At 40.2% G+C, this 20,960-nt stretch overlaps 1 protein-coding gene across 2 annotated transcripts; it reads left to right on the top strand.

Moving 5' to 3' along the window:
• Positions 1-7,215: 7,215 nt before the first annotated feature.
• Positions 7,216-20,349, top strand: cyb561a3a (cytochrome b561 family, member A3a). Of its 2 annotated transcripts, none has more exons than XM_073049296.1 (6): positions 7,216-7,473; positions 9,014-9,195; positions 11,561-11,769; positions 13,008-13,162; positions 14,816-14,987; positions 16,665-20,349. In XM_073049296.1, the coding sequence occupies exons 2-6, from the start codon at positions 9,021-9,023 to the stop codon at positions 16,683-16,685; spliced, it is 732 nt and encodes a 243-aa protein (XP_072905397.1). In that variant the 5' UTR covers positions 7,216-7,473; positions 9,014-9,020; the 3' UTR covers positions 16,686-20,349. The 2 variants fall into 2 exon arrangements, with proteins under 2 accessions (XP_072905397.1, XP_072905398.1); XM_073049297.1 differs by lacking the exon at positions 7,216-7,473 and adding an exon at positions 7,510-7,665.
• The last annotated feature ends 611 nt before the right edge of the window (positions 20,350-20,960 follow it).

Here is a 20,960-nt window from a genome sequence, read left to right as displayed (position 1 = left end):
TTCAAAATTCAAATGTTTTCAAACTGGTCAAAATGATTCCTTCCTGAGAGGATAATTCAAGACAACCATTCACTTAGTCTATAACATTAGCCAACATGGACTGCAAGCCATTCCACATTATTGTATTACAGTAATCATATAATGAAAAGTTTAAGTAATCTGTTAATGTGGAAACAATTGTTTGTGAATGTAATATTTTATCTCTTCTGATCACTCTGTCAATATTCGCTATTGCTGAGGTTTTAATGGGCAACATCTGTCATTTGATAACTGGCAAAAATGGAAGATCTACAGATCTTCCTACCTTTGCCAGCATCAGGTCAGTACAAGTATTGGGTACAGTAGGCCTTGTGACATGCTGTGCAAATGAGATGATTTTGGTGCAGAATGAACTGATAGCACACATCTTTTGTCCAGATAAATATGCCTGAATTCCTGTACATTCCCCATCCAAGTACTGGACTAGGCTGCCTATGCACAGCTCCTTGAGATTCTTCCCAATAGGCTGATTGCCTTTTGTGCGGTTTGATGCAGGGAATGACGTGCCAGTGAAGAAGGCCTCCCTTCCCCCGGGAGCGGGCACTCGGTCTTGCTGCAGCTGATGTGAGGAAGACCCTTGGCAGGGCCAGCACACATAAAGCTGTGGGGCCTGATAACATAGCTGGTTGCTGAGAGACTGTGCAGCCCAGTTAACAGAGGTTATAACAGAGATCTTCAACATCTCTCTGAACAGTCCACTGTCCCCACAGGCTTCAAGACCAGTATCATCATCCAGTGCCCAAGAGGATGATGGTAGCCCACCTTAATGACAACAGTCCAGTGGCAATGACCACAGCAATAATGAAGTTTTTTGAGCAGCTGGTTATGGAGAACATTAAGCCCATCTTCCTGCCACATTAGACCCTTTCAGTTCGCTTATTGCTCAAACTGGTCCATTCCTGATGCCATAGTCTCTGCCCTGTCCCACCCGGAAAATGGTGCCTCATATGCCAGGAAGCTGTTTATCAACTTCATCTTGGTATTTAATATGATTATCCCTCAGAAGCTGGTGAATAAACTGCCCTTGTTGGATCTCAACTCCTCTCTCTGCAACTAGATCTTGGGCTCCAGCCAGTCTGTGTTGGTATCAACATCTCTGGCTCCATCATGATGATCATTGGCACTCTCCAGGGCTGTGTGCTCAGCCCTCCACTGTTCATGTTGCTGACACATGACTGTACTGCTAGATCTGGCTCAAACCGAATCATCGAGTTCGCCAAAGACACAACAGTGGTTGGCCTCATCAACAATGATGGAGAGATGGCTTACAGATAAGAGGGAGCACGGCTTGTAGAAAGGTACGAGCACAACAACTTGAGTCTCAATGTGGATAAGACTAGAGAGATGATTATGGACTTCAGAAAAGTGCAGGCTTACCACTCCTCACTGCGCATAAACGGCTCCTCCATGGAGACAGTTAGGAGCACCAAGTTCCTGGGAGTGCACATAATGGACAATTTCATCTGGTCCTTCAATACTACCTCTTTAATCAAGGAAGCACAAAGCATCTGTACTTCCTGAGGAGATTGAGGCAAGCAAGGCTTCAACACCTCCCCCAATTCTAGCCAATTTTTCTCAGAGCACCGTTAAGCGTCCTGACAAGCTGCATCACTCTTTGGTAAGGGAGTCGCAAGGCAGTTGACAAGTACATTACAAAGAATTGTGAGGACTGCTGAGAGGATCATCAGGGTCTCTCTTCCACCCACCTGAGATATTTATCAGGCCCTTAGCATTGTCAAGGATCCCTCTCGTCCATCCCACAATCTCTTTGACCCCACCCCTGCCACCACCGTTCAAGCAGGAGGTACCACAGCATTAGGACAATTACTGTTAGGATGGGAAAAAGCTTCTTCCCCAGGTCAGGAGATTACTGAACTCCCTGTTGCACTTGAATAACAATAAACTTGAACTTGAAATACAAAAAGAACAGATAATAATAATAATGAACATAAGCTTATTACGTTCTGATGATGGGTCTCGGCCTGAAACGTTGACTGTTTATTCCCCTCCGTAGATGCTGCCTGTCCTGTTGAGTTCCTCAGGAACTTTGTATGTATTACTACTACTACTAATAATAATAATAATAATAATCAGGTTTATTATCACCAGGATGTGTCGTCAAATTTGTTAACTTAGCAGCAGCAGTACAATGCACTACATAATTATATAAAAATAAATCAATTACAATAATTATATATAGGTATATTAAATAGTTCAATTAAAAATAGTGCAAAAACTGTAATAATAAAAGAAGTGAGGTAGTGTTCTTGGATTCAATGTCCATTTAGGAATCAGATGGCAGAGGAGAAGAAGCTGTTCCTGAATCACTGAGTATGTGCCTTCAGGCTTCTGTACCTCCTTCCTGATGGTAGCAATGAGAAGAGAGTATACCCTCAGTGATGGGGGTCCTTAATAATGAACTTTGCCTTTCTGAGGCATTGCTCCTTGAAGATGTCTTGGATACTATGGAGGCTAGTACCCAAGACAGAGCTGATTAATTTTACAATTTTCTGTAGCTTCTTTCGGTCCTGTGCTGAAGCCCACCCCGCCCATGGAACATCTATAGAAATAAATAAATAATACAGTGAACATGAATTATAAAGTCCTTGAAAGCAAGTCCATAGTTTATGTTCAGTGATCAGTTCAGTGTTGAGGTAAGTGAAATTATCCACACTGGTTCAGGAGCCTGATGGTCGAAGGATATCCTTGAACCTGGTGGTGTGGGACTTAAAGCTCCTGTACCCCCTTCCTAATGGCAGCAGAGAGAAGAGAGCATGGCCCAGATGGTGAGGGTCCTTGATGATGGATGCTGCTTTCTTGTGGCAGCGCTCCTTGTAAATATTCTCAGTGATGGGGAGGGCTTCACCTGCGATGGACTGGGCTGCGTCCATCACTGTAGGCTTTTCTGTTCTTGGGCATTGGTGTTTCCATATCAGGCCATAACACAATCTGTCAGGATTTCTCCACTGTGCATCTATAGATGCTTATCAAGGTTTTAGATGACATGCTGAATCCGCACAAACGTCTGAGAAAGAAGGGGCACTGCTGTGCCTTCTTAGTAAAGGCAACTACGTGTTGGATCCTCCAAAATACAAAGGAACTTAAAATTACTGACCCTCTCCACCTCCGATCCCTTAATGAGAACCTCAATGCATAACAGAGCCAGAGAAACTGATGAAAAATGGAAGAAAGGAAAAAAAGAAACAAACAGGAAAGCACATCAACTGTCAAAGATCAGTAAGTTTTATCATAGAGTCTGTAATATGCCTGTCCAACGTGCCTTTGTCTGTGACAGATGCAAATGCTCAGAAATTGGACTCCAGCCACACACATTATTGTCATATGACATATATTTATCTGTTTTTCTATAAACATATAAAGGAGGACATTAGCACGCCAGATGACATATTCTCAATGTCACAAAATATAATTCATATTTAATTCTGGAGCCAAAATGTCTGCATCATCCTAAAGTCAATCTTTTGCAATGTGGCTTGTTAACTAGCTGAGCATTAATTTCAATAATAAGTCGACATGGTGTTGCCATGATGAGCAATATTGTTCTGCTTCAGAGACAGAGTAATCCATTGCTTAATATAGTATATGTCTGTACAAAACAGCATACTTGCAATCTGTTTAAGAGCACCAGTCTGGAGAAATATATCAGTGTTTGCTAGATGTTACATTCTTGTCCTCCCAATATTTCCAACTTGCATGTACAGTGATTTTCACAGTTCAATAATGTTCCAAAACCTCTTCTAAGCAGTGGATGACAACTGCAGTGTAGTCACTGTCATGATGTAGGTATTTACATAACAACAATCTACAAATGACAATATGTTGATAGTAATAGTTTTTAACCATGCTGATTGAGGGATAATTTTTGGTTAATGTATACACTAATCTTGAGAATCTTAACCTTAATCCTGTCTAAGCAAGGACCTGAACTCACTGCAATTTGCCTACCACCACAATAGTCCTCCAGCAGATGCAATCTCACTCGCTCCCTGCTTGGCCTTGGACCACCTAGGTAATTGCGATACCTGACAGGCGGCTGTTTGTTGATTTACAGCTTAACGTTCGACACGATTATCACCTCAGTACTAATCAATAAACTTCAAAACCTGAGTCCCAGTGCCTCCCTTTGCAAATGGATCCTTGACTTCCTCATTGAGAGATCGAGGTCGGTGTTGATCGGAAATAACATCTCCTCCTCACTCACAAACAACACAAGCTCATTAACAGTCCATTGCTCTCCTCTCTCTACACCCATGACTATGTGGCTTGGCACAGTGCAAACAACATCTATAAATTTGCCGATGACACAACTGTTGTCTGCAGAATCTCAGATGATAATGAGGAGGGAGACAGGAGTGAGATAGATTGGCTGGTTGAGGGGGTGTCATAACAACAACTTTGTGCTCAAATTCAGTAAGGCCAAGGAATTGATTGTGGACTTCAGGAAGGGGAAGTCAAGGGGACACACACCAGATTTCATTGAGGGGTCAGAAGTGGGAAGGGTGAACAGTTTCAAGTTCCTGGGAATCAACATCTCTGAAGATCTATCCTGGGCCCAACATATTAATACAATGGGAAAGAAGGCATGCCAGAGGCTATATTTCATTAAGAGTTTGAGGAAATTTGGTTTGTCATCAAAGACTAGAAAATTTCTACAGATGTACTGTTAGATGCATTCTAACTGACTGCATTACCGTCTGGTATGGAGGGGCCACTGCACACGATCAGAAAAAGCAGCAGAGGGTTGTAAACTTGGCCAACTCCACCATAGACACCAGCCTCCCTATCATTGAAGACATCACCAAAAAGGTGGCATCTATCAAGGACCCTCACGACCCAACAAGTGCTCTTCTTCTTACTACCATCAGGAGACCAAAGATATACATCCATCATTTTCGGAACAGCTTCTCCCCCCACCCCACCACCTGATTTCTGAACAGTCCACGAACCCAGGAATACTACCTCACTATATTGCTCTCTTTTATTTACAATAATAAACGCATATATATTCCTACAATTTATAGTATATTTTCTGTATTGCATTGTATTGCAGCCACAAAACAACAAATTTCGCAACACACACAAAATGCTGGAGGAACTCAGCAGGCCAGGCAGCATCTGTGGAAAAAAGTACACTCGATGTTTCAGGCCGAAACCCTTCGGCAGTACTGGAGGAAAAAAAGCTGAGGAGTAGATTTTAAAGGTGAGGGATGGGAGAGAGAAACGTCAGGCGATAGGTGAAACTTGGAGGGGGAGGGATGAAGCAAAGAGCTAGGAAGTGATTGGTGAAAGAGATAGAAGGCCATGGAAGAATGAAAGAGGTGGGGGGGGGGGGAGGAGCACCAGAGGGAGGCGATGGTGGGTAAGGAGATAACATGAAAGAGGGACAAGGGGATGGTAAACAGTGAAGGGGTGGGGGGGGGGGAGGCACTACTAGAAGTTTGAGAAATCGATGTTCATGCCATCAGGTTGGAGGCTACCCAAATGGAATATAAGGTGTTGTTCTTCCAATCTAAGTGTATCCTCATCATGACAGTGGAAGAGGCCATGGATGGACATATTGGAATGGGAATGGGAAGTGGAATTGAAATGGGTGGCCACCGGGAGATTCCACTTGTTCTGGTGGACGGAGCATAGATGCTCGGCGAAGCGGTCTCCCAATCCATGTTGACTCTCACCAATGTACAAGAGGCCACACCGGGAGCACCGAACACAGTATATGACCCCTACAGACCCACAGGTGAAGTGTCGCCTCACCTGGAAGGACTGTTTGGGGCCCTGAATGGTAGTGAGGGAGGAAGTGGAGGGCCAGGTGTAGCACTTGCAAAGTTAAGTGCCAGGAGGGAGATCAGTGGGGAGGGACGAATGGACAAGGGAGTCACATAGGGAGCGATCCCTGTGGAAAGCAGACAGTGGGGAGGCAGGGGAAGGAAAGATGTGTTTGGTGGTGGGATCCAGTTTGAGGTGGCGTAAGTTTTGGAGAATTATGTGCTAGACGTGGAGGCTGGTGGGGTGGTAGGTGAGGACAAGAGGAATCCTATCCCTGATAGCGTGGCGGGAGAATGGGGTAAGAGCAGACGTGCATGAGATGGAAGAGATGCAGTTGAGGGCAGCATTGAAGCCCCTTTCTTTGAAAAAGGAAGCCATCTCCTTCGTTCTAGAATGAAAAGCCTCATCCTGAGAGCAGATGCGGTGAAAATGGAGGCATCGAGAGAAGGGGATGGCTTTTTTAAAAGAAGCGGGGTGGGACTAGGTATAGTCCAGGTAGCTGTTGGTTTATAATAGACATTGGTGGATAAGCACTTAGGTTGATGATAATTAACCTGGCTCTGAGAAAAAAAGCAAAAATTCCAAGTGCTTTTGATCTTTTTTTGAACCTGATAAAATATTTTCATGATTAAGGAATAATTGTGAATAATTTAACTTATTCATTCAGCAATATTATTGCCTCCAGGGGACATAGCATAAACTTAGCAGAATAACACATTGCATTACTAAATTCAGCTGATAATAACCTTTGTATTAAATTGAAATACCAATAGAGGAAGTCCCTGATTCAAAGTTTAACAGCTTGGAAATATGGAAGATGCCTTTGACCTTTGCCAAAAAATCAGTGAAAATTAAAATTGTTCCCCAACTGTGACAGAGGAACACAAGTGCCATAGCTAAGTCTTCTCTTTCCACCAGGCCAGTCCAGATATTGAGTACAGTGCCTGAAAAGATAACCTGAACAGTCAGCCCCGAGTTTGGGGTCCCGTCATCGAATAGTCTGGGGCTGGGGGGAGTGCGGGGTTGATAGCAAAGATTGATCGGAAGTCTGGCAGGCTAAGCCAGATAGCCGAAGATTAGAGACTGGAATTGGAGAACTGTTCATATGAATACCACTAGCAAACTGGTATTTACAGTATTGCAAATTCTTCAGCCTTCCTTGAACTAGTCTTTCCAAAGGGTAATTAAGAGCTAACTACAAGTCACATATAGGCCAGTTTGCATATTTTCCTTCCCTGTAAGGTAATATTACACATCCAGTCCCAAATATTTGTGTGTCATTGTGGTAATGCATCCGAAAATGATTCCGTGTCCCAAAGGTGTGGATTCGCCTTTAAAACGACGTTGCATTGTGGGAACTGAAGTACAGAATCCGGGTCAGAACTACAACTCTCATGATGCAATGCGTTTTGGACAAGTGGTTGGAGCCCGAAGGCCGAGTTTAAAAGTGCCTTTAATATCAATTTAAACATTAGGTGTTTTTTTTTTTAAAATGTAGTTTTAAGTTGTTGTAGAAATCTCAAATTAAGCTAGCTGTATCTGTTTGATATGGAATATCAGCGGAATTCCCCATCTGGGAGGAAGTTTGAAGCTTCAAGGACATAATTTCCCTTAAATTCTAAGTAACAGCTTTGGTACAAATTACTGGTAGGGAAAAGTAATATTTTAACGCTAATGTTCTCTCCCGTACACGCAAACATGCGATTTGTCTTGTTATGAGTTTATTCTTGCTTGTCACGAGTGGCGTCATATGAAAATGGTTTCATAATATTCAACAACAGTTTACATTTGTATAGCGCGTTTAACAAACCAAAACATCAGTGAAGTCTCAAATGGAAGGTAAAGCGTGTTTGAATATTTCAGAATACAGTAGATGACCAAAAGCATCAGAGGCGGGTTCGGAGTAGTTTCTTTAAATGAGGAAAAAGAGTAGGATAGGATATCAATAAGTTATTAACATCCAAATAAATACTGTCATCTATCAAATGCCGAATTGGAAGTAGGCTTAAAGAGTGACCCTGCTGTCTAAGATTAGAAAGAGAAAAGCGAGGTCGTGACTGGAATTTGCAACAATGTAAGACCTTTAAAATTTGAATAGTTCAACTGGGAGCCAATATAGATCAGCAAATACAGTTAGAAATGAGTTCTTTACACATACAACATGAATTTTAATGTCTTTAGAATTTTGTTATCCCGAACTAGTAGATTTTCCAGATTACTGTATATTACTCAACAACGCTTTCATTTCACGTTTTTGCACAAAAAATATCGCAATGAATGCAGTTACTTTAAAGGAAGGGGAAAATACTTCAACTCAGGGCAATGGACACAAAATCAGCTTCTTGAAAAAATAATTATGGCTCTCTGTTTCTTTATTTAGTAACGCAAAATTGCTCATCTGGGCGTATTGTATTCAAAATGTACTGTATAGATTTCAGTGTACAAATCTCAGCTGGGTTTCAGCTTTGCATTACAATTGGATTTTTTGTATTCTTGAGCATGGAAAGCAGAAATTCGAAGAGCATAGGTAACTTTTCAGACACAAATCCTTTATACTATTCACTCATATTGCAGATGAATCTCGATTTGGCTTCTACCCACTGTCGTTGTGTAACCCTTAATGTCATTATTTAACGTTCTTTTGAAAATTCAGTTTACGAGACTTAATGTGTTTTAAGGGGTTGCAGATTATCACCGTATTTTGTGAAGAAGTATTTTCTGATATTACTCTTGAATTCAGTAGGTTACACGTTTGAACAGTGCCCCCTCGTTTGGGATTATTTTGCTAAAGGATGTGTTTATCTACATAGTTTCTTCTTATTAGTTTTCTCCATTTTCTTACTGCTGCCACTTTCTTTCGTCAGCTTTGTAAGCAAGCTATCAAATAACGCTCTTATACTTATGGACTGGATTTGCACTGACAGTAATCACTTGGGTAGGTGGTTAAGAAATTCCAGAACTGGGGAATTTCATCCCATGCTGAATCTGCATTATAAGAGCATTTGTGCCCGTTTTCATTTTGTAAAACACATTTTTAAAAATTTTATTTAATAATTATTTAATAGAATTTTTCCATCTCCTTTTGAACAAAGAAGGTTGTATCATTCATGGCTGAAGAGTGGCCAATCATTGTTAAACTAGGTCAGGTTATTCTGGAAAACATGAACATTTCTTGATTTCATTGCAGAGCAAAGATGAAGATGTTTTACAGTGTCTACAGTTTGTCTCTCCTCCTTGGTCTAATATGTGTAATCATGGTGGTGACCTGGAGTACTTGTTATGGAGGAGGCTTTGCCTGGGATGGAACAGCAAAGATGTTTAACTGGCATCCTCTATGCATGGTGTCTTGGTTTGTGCTCTATGGGAATGGTAAGGTTGGAATATGTTACCATAATGCACTTGTCCTCAGAGTTACAAGTCTCTTTTGAAATTTGGGTTTTGCATAATGCATAAGGTGAGACTATCAGTCTTCCAAATCTGCCTGTGAATTAAATTTGCATCTTTGCAATTATTCATGTTGCTTAACTTCTGCAATATAATTGCATGTTAGTGTCACTGAAACTAAATTCTGAATCAACTCCTGTAGTTGTACATTTAACGATCTTGTGCCTAGCTGGGTAAGTTCACACATTGATTGTAATAATGCTACACCTAATACTACACAGAGGTGGGATTAGTTTTAATTCCAGTAGATCTGGAACTTTTAATTGGCTAATTTTGATCAGGCATCCCTTTGTACACCACAGCATTACTGAACTGGAAGCCCTACACAGTAAACTACTGAATCTTTCGTCATTGTGGAAAATCAAAAGAATCAAAATCTTGCCCCAATCTAATGGTCCTCTTTACTGTTGTTGTTCCTGATTTCCTCACAATTCACCTTCCTTTCAAGAAAAATGCTGGCCTACTGCTTTTACTACCCACTCCTCTCCATCTGCTGGAGTTTGGACCACTGCAGAGGAAGATGAAGCAGGACAACATGGTCTAGTTTCCTCTGCAGTCCTCCAAAATAAGCAATTATTGGCATTGACATCAGGGTCACAGCTTACCTGATGGTAACAAATGTTTATTTGAATTTTCTAGTGATACAAACTGCCAGGAAATGATCAGTATACTGGGGAAAGAAATCTAAATAAGTATTTCTTGAATAAATCCGTCTTTCAGGGTTTAAAAAATTAACTATTGTGTTTGTTTTGTGACATAGTGAACATTGCACTGTCAAAACAATCATCTTTGAAATGGCCCTGAGCTGTAACTGCCTAGTGAGATAGATTTCACTGAGTTCAGAAGTGCTGTTCATAGCATTTATTCTTCAGACAACACCACAAACTAAACATTGTTAATCATTTCAATCCTGTTTGCGGGACATGGAATATCTGTTTTTTTAATAGCTGGGGAAGTATTTTAAGAATGAATGTGGTCCATGCTGAGGTTGCTAAAGTGCTTGCTTAAGATATTGTGGTTTCCTTATTACCTGCTTAGGACTTTTGTGTAACACTCTTGTTTCCATACTGTCTAAGTCACCATTGGATATGAAAAGCTAACATAATTTTACAGCTATTATATGCTTTCATAAGATTATTTGTAATGCTGAATCTGACTGCAGTCACAGCAATAGAAATACAATAGTGAACTTGCCTTTGGTTAAATTAATTCAGTGATTTGTATGCAGTTAATTAGTTGTGGTTTATTACATACCAATTATGCACAAAAAGGAAATAAATTGTGTGGTTAAGTAATATAGACTATAGGAATTGCATGCAACACACAAAAAATGCTGGAGGAACTCAGCAGGGCAGGCAGCATCTGTGGAAAAAAGTACATAGATGCTGCCTGGCCTGCTGAGTTCCGCCAGCGTTTTGTGTGTGTTGCTTGGCTTTCCAGCATCTGCAGATTTTCTCTTGTTTGTCGCAAAATTTCTTTCCAGGTTCTGCATCAGTACTACATGCCAGCTGAAGGTTATCTTACTTCTCTCCAACTAACAAGATTAAGCAATTGCTAAACTAAATGCCTATATTAAACAGACCAATATTGTCAGTGTTGTTATCAATATTGTTAAAATGCAAAATGGCAGCAGAAACCAAAGAGAAATCGTATGTCAAGGGAACAAGAAAATTCCAACAAAAGTAGTTGAAGAAAATAATAGCAAAAAAAAGGAAACTATGAACTAACAGCATTTCAGTGTGGTCTTATTTAACCATATGTAATTGTAGTTCAAATGCTTAACAGTTAAGATATTTGTTACCCAGCAAAACATTCAATTCACTATAATCAGTAAATGTGAAAGAGTTTGGATTATTGGATGGTAGGGATCATTTAAATCCTTGTTTGTATCAAAATGAAGTGTTATACTTTCAAAAGTGCAGACTTTAAAATCTGTAGACTAGTACATTTGCAGATGTATGTGGCAGTGTTCATATGTTTGTGTGGACTACAGTAGTTAATCTGGAGTTCTTTTTCTGAGCTCACTAATGTTTTGCTACTCACATTCCTCAGAGCATTCCCGGAAGTCATAAGTCAACAGTCAAAGTTTCATCATGTTGATTTTGAATATTTTTTGTTTATTGAACATTTTATTGAACAAAATTGAATTTTGTTTGTTATGTGCATAAAGGAATCCTAATTAAAACAGGATATAGTGGGGATTGTGTATTGTCAGTATTCTGCTCCTAGTTCAAATTTCCAGCATCTGTTTTGTAATTTGGAAAAGACTAATTGATTTATTTTCTTCCAGCCATTCTTGTGTACAGGCTTCCCTTTACATGGTCCAGCAGCAAGATGCTGCTAAAGTTGGTTCATGCTGTGCTGAATTTTGGTGCACTGACTTTGGCTGTCATCGGGTTGTTAGCAGCATTTGGATTTCACAATAAGATGCATATTCCCAATTTGTATTCCATACACAGCTGGGTGGGATTTACAGTAGTCATCCTCTTTAGCTTGCAGGTAAGAAAGTTGTAAAACTTAACCGTTAAATAGTTTTCTTATAGACTGAAAATTGGTTAGTACTGCCAAATCGACCAAGTTACTACTCTTAGTGATTGTAGTAACTTTTGCTGTATGTGCCAGCATTTGCATTGAGACCCCAACCTCTCCATGTGAAAAAGGCCTTTGTGGAGAACAGACTGTACGACCACATTCGTTCTTAATATGTCTGGTCACCCAAACCAGGAAGTGTTGTTCAACTCTGTATTGCTGTTGACAGGCCTTCAATATAAAATCCCACAATAAGTCTACAGACACAAACCACGTTATTACTTTGCCTCTTTCTTTGGTACCCTCTTTTAAGACCCTTTGTCCCTCATTTAATAAAAGATCCCTTCCCTAAGGTTGCCCATAAGGTATCTTACATTAATCTCTGGATTATCTCATAGTCCATAAATTCTTGTTTTTCCTCTCTGAATTGTAATATTCGCCATAAAATTCTTGTTACTCTCCTACTCATATTCACACTACCCATCAACTTCCACCTCACCTGATATCACTATTTGACAATTGTAGGTTTCCCTTGACCTTCGCTCAGAATTCAGCAGCCCTCCTATATCATCTCTACTACCTACAGTCAAATCATGTGTTGGCTTTGAAGTTTGCTTCCTTGTTAACTCCCCCCCCCCCCCCCCAGCTCTACTACATACAAGGCCACCCCTGATTTCTCACATCTCTGATCAAACACATCTAGATATTTACTCATTTACACAATGTGGATGTCACAGGTAATCCAGGGTATACTGTCCTCATGAAATATCCTTGAATTGAAGATAATACTGAATCAGTCATATTGTTGTGATTGCTAAACTAGGTAAGGTTGACAGAATTATTTTCCTGTACATTAATTTACCATTAACTGATAATTCTGTACCTGTAGTATCTTATTTCTGTATCTAGTCCAAGGGCAAAGCAATTTTCAATCTATTTGGTATTGCACTTCCAAATTTTTTCACTCATGCAACTTTCCATTTATCAACAATGCTGGATTACACACTCACCCAAACTAATTGTTAACTTATCATGGTCCACCAATCTCCAAGACAACCCTGAAAAAGAGAAGGGATTTTCCTCTAATGATGGGTTGGCCTAACATTTTTTCCTTTGTTTAATGGGTTTCTTCAACATGTGGTAGGTCATCCTTACTGAAGTTAGTTAAATATTAAGATGTTCTAACTTATTGTTCCTTCAATTTACAGTGGCTCCTTGGGTTTCTGTCCTTTCTGTTGCCCTGTGCTCCACTCTGGCTTCGAGTTGCTTACAAAGATGTGCATGTTTTCTTTGGAATTTGTTTCTTAACAATGACTATTGCTGCTTGTCTGTCAGGAATCAATGAGAAATTAATCTTTGTGCTGTAAGTAAATTTTCAAGTTCAAATCAAAGTTATGATGTTGGTAAACAAAACGAATCATTCCTGATTTTAAAAAAGGATCCATCCTACATTTCATTACAAATACTGTTAATTTTGAAAAATGTTGATACGTTTAGTTTGTCTTTTATCTTAGCAATTTTCTGTTTGCTTCAATAGCTGAGCTGAACACAAAGGCTCTGCAATGGTGGAATTAACTTGTTCCCATTCTATTAGATGTGTAGTACTCTCTAGTAAAAATGTTAGAAGCTGACTTCCCTGGGCTTGACTGTGATGACCTATATAGTCAACTTGAATAGCTATCCTTACTCGTGAATGCCCACTTAAATGTGATGTTAGGAGATGATTAATGTAAAATAGTGGTAAACAAGGGCCTTGTAAGGAGAAATTTTCTGTTAAAGTAGACTAGGCTCAGGCTAACACATAGTGTCAAGCACAATTTAGTTGATAGCACTCTCACTTGAATCAGAAGGTTGTCTCTCACTCAAGAATGAGCTTAAATTATAGTCTGATACATTGGAGCAGCATCTTTCAGATGAAATGATGAATTAAGGATTGTTGGGTTAACATGTCCTGTTTCAAAGAACAAAAGAAGTATCCCTGATCCCTTTACCCCCATTTATCTCTTAATCACATTACTAAAACAGATATTAGCATACCATTTCCTCCAATATTTCAATGACGTATGGGTTAGTAGGTTAATTGGTTACATAGGTGTAATTGGGCAGCGCTGGCTCATTGGACCGTAAGGGCCTGTTACTGTGCTGTATCTTTATTTTATTTAATCTCCTGCTAAATATTTCCAGTTTTTTTTTGTTTTCAGATCTTATTAAGTGTTTTTTTACTAGTACAATAAATTAATTTTTAAAATGACTTAAATACTTATAAGGTGCTTGAGATATCCTGACGTTATAAAAGGTCTTATGCAAATAAAAAGTACCTTCCTGACAATAGAGTGGGCTTATCCATCCGATATTTCTCTGCCCAAAACAAATGAAGTTCTTCAGGAATGGTGTGATGTTACCTGCTCCATTATTGGAGGCCATGATTTCCTTTTTCCTGCCTAAACATCATCATCTTTATACCTTTTTCTCTCTCTCCTTTAAGAAAAGGTTTTGATTCCCTTTCCCAACATGTGCTTATGTACAGTAACACATACATTTAATTAACACTCTGCAAAGTATTTGGAGATGTTTTTCTTCATGGGTGCTGTTTATCTGCAAGTTGTTAATCATGGAGTTATTCAGTACAAAAAAGGCCCTTTGGCCCATCGTCAAATACCATTTATTCTAACCCCATTTTATTTTCCCTTTATTCCTGTCATTTCTGCCCTTCCTGTAATTTATGGGGCTAATCTTAACAATCTTTGGGAGAAAACCAGAGCACTATGACGAGAATGTAAATATTAAGGAGAATGCACTAATTCCACACACAGCACTGGGTCTCAGTAAAAGTGGGAAAAAATGCTGTGTAAGATTGTTTTTGTGGGACTTATTTAATTAACACAAAGCATCAGCGAGGCTGAGGGCAAGCTTCCATGTTAACTGTTCTCTGGGAATTTTATGTTCAAGGGAAAATAACATCAACCTGTATGTTAAATATAATTACATTAAATCAATATTTTAATTGTTCCTTTAGTAATGCTGCCAACTCATCCGCTCCCTATAAGGATCTTCCACCTGAAGCGTATTTGGCTAATATTTTGGGGATTTTACTGGTGTGTTTCTTCCTTTCTGTTGCCTGGATGCTCTACAAACGTGAATGGAAACGACCAAACCCCAACACATCGGTACTCAGTGAAGCCACAGAGGTAATTCATGTACTCAGTAATGGTGTGCCTCCAACTTTTATCTTTTGAATTACACTGTGGTTGTGATAGTTGCATTTTGTAAAGCCTTTAACCTTGGTAAAATAAATTCATTTGAAGAGAGCAAAAACATACAGAAATATTCCCTCTTTCCTTACTATTGTGTTCTGGGTCCCTGGAGTGAGCAAAACGGGTATTAACTTCCACTGCTGATCTTGGTATTCATTAGGTGCACAACAGCCAAAGTAGGTGAGTTGATGCTACAGATCCTTCTGATTATTTCCCGAGGCAGGGAGCCATCAATTAGAAAAAGTTTGAATAATATGGAAAAGCTGATTTGTTTCATTGAAAGTCACAATGACTGTTGTTTATATAATATATACATAGAGGATTCTAGTTAATTGGGCTATTGGTTAATTGGGGCAACTGCTTATTTGGGACAACTCTTAAAGAACAAAAACTAATCAAGAAAATAGCTGGGATTATCTTAGTCTATTTGGGACACTATGCCAATTAACTGGGGCAAGAGACTGTTACCAAACAGTTCCTAACTAGTGGACTTGTGTGGCCATTAGACACTACACTGTGCTTAGAGTGAACAGTTTTTAAATAGCATCAGTTATGTGCATTTTTTGTTTGTTTCTTGTCACCGAGAGTAGGCAAGAAATAAGCGGCATGACAATTCAGAACTATTTTGCTCACTGGGGTTTCAAGTGTTCAGGCTTGGAGTTGCGAGAAATGACCATGAGTGAAAATGAAACGATTTCACTACTTCAGCAAGTTAGGGACTACGAAGAATTTGAAGATATCAACAAATCATCTTGAATGTTACAGTGGAAACGAAGATCTGTAGCATGCGATCGTCGATAGCGTTGTATGATAACACTCCATTATCTGGGTGACTGCTGATTTTGTTCATTTACAATCAATTAAAAGAAAGAATACACTGGGTAAATTACGCTGCTGATAACTATTAGGAACTAATACATAGTTTTATAGTACTGTAGTAGTATTAGTAATATTCTAATTTGTTCTGCATTTCATTTAAATACAGTTTGTTACTTGGTTAAACAGTAGTTTGTCTTTTTATACTTTTTAAATTATGTCCATGAAATATAAAATGAGGAATTCACTGCTGCTTGTAAGGAGTTTGTATGTTCTCCCCGTGACTGCGCAGGTTTCCTCTGGGTGCTCCAGTTTCCTCCCACAGTCCAAAGACGTACTGGTTGGTAGGTTAATTGATGACTATAAATTGTCCCACGATAAGGCTAGGATTAAATAGGGGGATTGCTGAGTGGCATGACTCAAAGGGCTGGAAGGGCCCATTCTATGCTGTATCTCAATAAATAAGCAATATTTGAGTAATCCTGTAAATATATAGTTTGATTAAGCATTCTTCTTTGTTTAAATAATTCATTACAGGTTATATGTAAAATTACGAGAATCTCATATGCACGACGCTACCATGTGATAAGCGGGCGCTTCACTTAAACTAAACATAAATTAAGATTTGCATCTCTTGGCTTTCATGTTTTCCTTTGAATTAGTTTAATGTTCTGAAGTTATAAAACATAACAGCTCCCCTTTATTTTCTTCTCCAATAATTGCTCATTGAAAGGTTTATCTCTGTATGAACTGCTATAGGCTTACTAAACTTGTCTGTTTTTTTTTACCCCACAGCCTCTTCTGGGTGAACATTAAATGAGGAAAATATTAACGAACTGCTGGATATAGTAGAAAGAACCTATCTTGGGAAGAGCACATACATTATGCCATTCTATTGAACCAAGTTTACCAAAAATTAATTATCTTGGGCTCGGACTACTGAGTTGAGCACTTTAGCATTAACACATTTTCTTATGGTGGAATCATCAGGACAAGGTCACTGTATCATCAAGTTAATAATTCCTTTGAAATGGAATTTTGATTTATAACTCCATTAATGTTCAAGGGAGAGAGAAGACTGGCCTTTATTGCCATACTGTGGATCTCCAGAAACAGTCAGAAAAGACTGAAGTTGTCAAGTAACAAAATCAATTAAATGCACTCTTAATCAACCATCCACATTTGAGATCACCAACTTTTTAATTGAGATGAATTGAATCATTACTGCAAGCAAGAAGCTTTGTACTTTTCTCCTTAAGTAGTCAATTTCATTAACTGACGTGCTATTTACTACTGAAATAAATCGCTATTGCTGATAGGGAAAGAACGTTTCCCAAAAAATTATTTTATCACTTCTGAATCAATTATTTAAACTGGTTTTATAATTTCCAAAAAGATTTTTTGCTTGAAGCAACATGTTGATTTTTACTTTGGAATTTGATTTGAATCGTTGAATGGAAGGTTCAAGAGACTGTCGATGCTGGAATCTGGAGCAGCACACCAAATGCCAGAGGAACTCAGGTGGTCTGACAGCATCCATGGAGGGAAATGTATAGTTTATGTTTCGGGTCGAGACCTTTCAATTGGACTGGAAGTTGGAGGGGAGATGGCCCGCACTGAATTCTTCACCTTGTGGTAATCCACTTCCCCTCTGTCCCTTTTTTCTCTCTCTCTATCTACCCAAACCTCATGACCCTTTCTTCATTCTCTCTGCATCACCCTCACTCTCCTTTCACTGGTTCCTCTGCTCCATGGCTCCCAGCTGCTCTCCCCACCTTTGCTCCATTCCAAACTTCACATTCTTCTATCAGATTCTATCATCTTCAATCCTGCGTCACTTCCATTTTATCACATCCTAGCTTCTGACACTATACCCATTCTCCCCTCCCCCATCTGCCTATCAAGCCTACTCACCTGGATTCATCTATCGCCTGCCAGCTCTTGCTCCACCTTTCCCTCCACCTCCTCATACTGGCTGTCTCTCCAGATTTCAGTCCAGATGAAGGGAATCAACCTGAAACTTCCCTCCATAGATGTTGCCTAATGCACCGAGTTCTTCCTGCATTTTGTGTTTTCCGAGGTTTAAAGTCTCCTTAATGTTTAAAATTAATGATAAAACTAATCTGGCGGACTACTTTGCTGGGGCCAGATGGCAACTCTAAGACAACCCCCTCTTACTTACCCCTTGAACAGAACCCCAGTAAGGAGCATCAGGCCATTGTCTCTTGCACCTTCATTGACCTCATTGACTTTGGGGATCTCCCATTCACTGCCACCAACCTCATAGTTCCCTTACCCTGCACTTCCCGTTTCTACCTCCTACCCAAGATCCATAAACCTGACTGTCCAGGTAGACCCATTGCTTCTGCCTTCTCCTGCCCCAGTGAAATCGAGTCTGCATACCTCGACTGTTTTATCCCCCATGGTTCAGTCCTTTTCTACCTACATCCGTGACACTTCAGACGCTCTTGATCTTTTCAATGACTTTAAGTTCCCTGGCCCCGATCATCTCATTTTCACTATGGATGTCCAGTCCCTAAACACTTCTATCCCTCATCAGGAGGGCCTTAAAGTTCTCTGCTTCTTTCAGGACAACAGACCTAACCAGTTCCCCTCCACCACCACTCTCCTCCATCTGGTGGAATTGGTCCTCATGCTCAACAATTTCTCCTTTAGCTCCTCCTACTTCTTTCAAACCCAAGGTGTAGCCATGGGTCCCTGCTATGCCTGCCTTTTCATTGGCTACGTGGAATAGTCCATGTTCCAAGCCTACACAAGCATTGCTCCCCAAATCTTCTTACACTACGACTGCAATTTCATCAACTTTGCTTCCAACTTCCACCATGCCCTCAGATTTACTTGGTCCATTTCTGACACTTCTCACTCTCTGTCTCCATCTCTGAGTACATCTTTTATAAACCGACTGACTCTCACAGCTATCTGAACTATACCTCTTTCCTCCGTCACTTGTAAAAATGCCATTCCATTTTCTCAGTTCCTCCATCTCCAAAGCATCTGCTCGCATGATGAGGCTTTTCATTCCAGAGTAACTAAGATGTCCTCCTTAAAAGGAGCTGCCCTTTCTCCACCATCAATGCTGATCTCATCCACAACTCTTCCATTTCGTGCATATCTGTCCTCACCTCATCCTCCTGCTGCCATACCAGGGATAGGGATCCTCTTGTCCTCATCAGCGACTCCACCAGCCTCTGTACACCAGCACATAATTCTCTGTAACTTCTGCCATCTCCAGCAGGATCCCACCAGCAAGCACATCTTTCCCTCCTCCCAGATTTTCCACAGGGATCACTCCTTACATGACTCCCTTGTCCACTCCTCCCACCTCCCACCCCGTTGATCTCTCTCCTGGCACTTATCCTTGCAAGCAGCACAAGTGCCACCCCTGTCCCTACACCACCTCCCTCACTACTATTCAGGGCCCCAAACAGTCCTTCCAGGTGAGGTGACACTTCAGCTGTGAGTCTGTTGGAGTCATCTACTGTACCTGCTGCCTCCAGTGTGGCTTCCTTTTTATCGGTGAGACCCAATGTAAGTTGGGAGTTTGCTTTATCAAGCACGTTCACCAGAAGAAAGCAAAATATTCCGGTGGCCACCATTTCAATTCTAGTTCCCATGACTCTTTACTGCTGTGATGAGGCCACACTCAGGATGGAGGAGCAACACCTTATATTCCGTCTGGGTAGCCTCCAACCTGATGGCATGAACATCAATTTCTCGAACTTCTGGTAATTGCCCACTCCCCCCTTCACAATACCTCATTCTTGTTTTCTTCTCACACCTTCCTACCTGCCCATTGCCCCCTCTGGTGCGTCTCCCTCTTCCCTTTCTTCTGTCCTCTTTTATCAGATTCCCCCTGATGCACCATCAATAACTCACGCTGAGACGTAGGAAGCGAGATATCGGCTTTTATTGACTGGAAGAATAAACAACACTACATCCTGGGGAAAATGAGGAAGAGCAGCAGCCCACAGTCGCCTTTATACAGGGGTCTGTGGGAGGAGCCACAGGAGCAGTCAGACAGGTATATCTAGTTCACCACACCCCCTTCTCCAGCCTTTTATCTCTTTCACCAATCAAACTCCCAGCTCCTGAATTCACCCCTCCCTCACCCCCCAAGGGTTTCATCTGTCACCTGCCACCTTGTACTCCTTCCTCAGCTCCTTTCCCCGCACCTTCTGATTCTGACTCCTTCCCCCTTCCTTTCCACGCCTGATGAAGGTCTCACCCAAAACATCAACTTTTACTCTTTTTCATAGATGCTGCATGGCCTTCTGAGTTCTTCCAGCATTTTATGTGTGTTGCTTTGGAGTTCTAGCATCTGCAAATTTTCTCAATTGTGAATAAAATTAATGTAGGCACCCAGTAGAAGACAATTAAGCTGTGGCATTATTAAATATTCAGTGGATATTGTTTTAAGCTGCAGCACTGCAGGTATTCAATAAATGTTCTTATCTGAGAATACATGAGTAATCTGTCTATTTAATTACTTGCTTTTTTAAAAATAAAGTTTGATGTTATAATTACAGACAAATTTTTATGTTAGTTACAAGGTAAATGTTGGCCAAGTCCTCAGTAAACTTATCAGTCCTTTCAAATAGTTCCAAGGGATCTTTTCAAGCCCTGCTAAGAAGGCAGACAGGCTGTATCTGTGATTAGTGCTACATGTCCATGCCTTTACTGAACATAGTTTTTTTTCTTCTTTTGTCTGTCTCAGAGCAGAAATTTTTGTTTGCACTCAGAAATGGAAATCCTGGCTGACCCCTTTTTCCCTCTATATTCTAGGGAGAAAATAATGAAGTAATTTTTGTGAGACTACATACATCTGAAAATAGTGTATGGGATGGAATGTGAATTTAATGTGGTGAGGAACTTCATTATTTGAATGAAATGTTCTGGAGGAGTTGTACAGCAGCAAGAAAGACCAAAGTTTAGTTACGATGAATACATGAACTCACATTTCAGTGGCACGATCAGAATCAGATTTTATATCACTGACAAATATCATGAAATTTGTTGTTTTTCAGCAGCAGTACTTAAAAATACTATAAATTACAATAAGAAATATATAAT

The sequence above is a fragment of the Hemitrygon akajei genome, chromosome 6 (assembly GCF_048418815.1).
Source record: "Hemitrygon akajei chromosome 6, sHemAka1.3, whole genome shotgun sequence".
NCBI lineage: Eukaryota > Metazoa > Chordata > Chondrichthyes > Myliobatiformes > Dasyatidae > Hemitrygon > Hemitrygon akajei.
The sequence above is the reverse complement of the archived record's forward strand: the minus strand, read 5'-3'. Positions and strand labels throughout refer to the sequence as shown.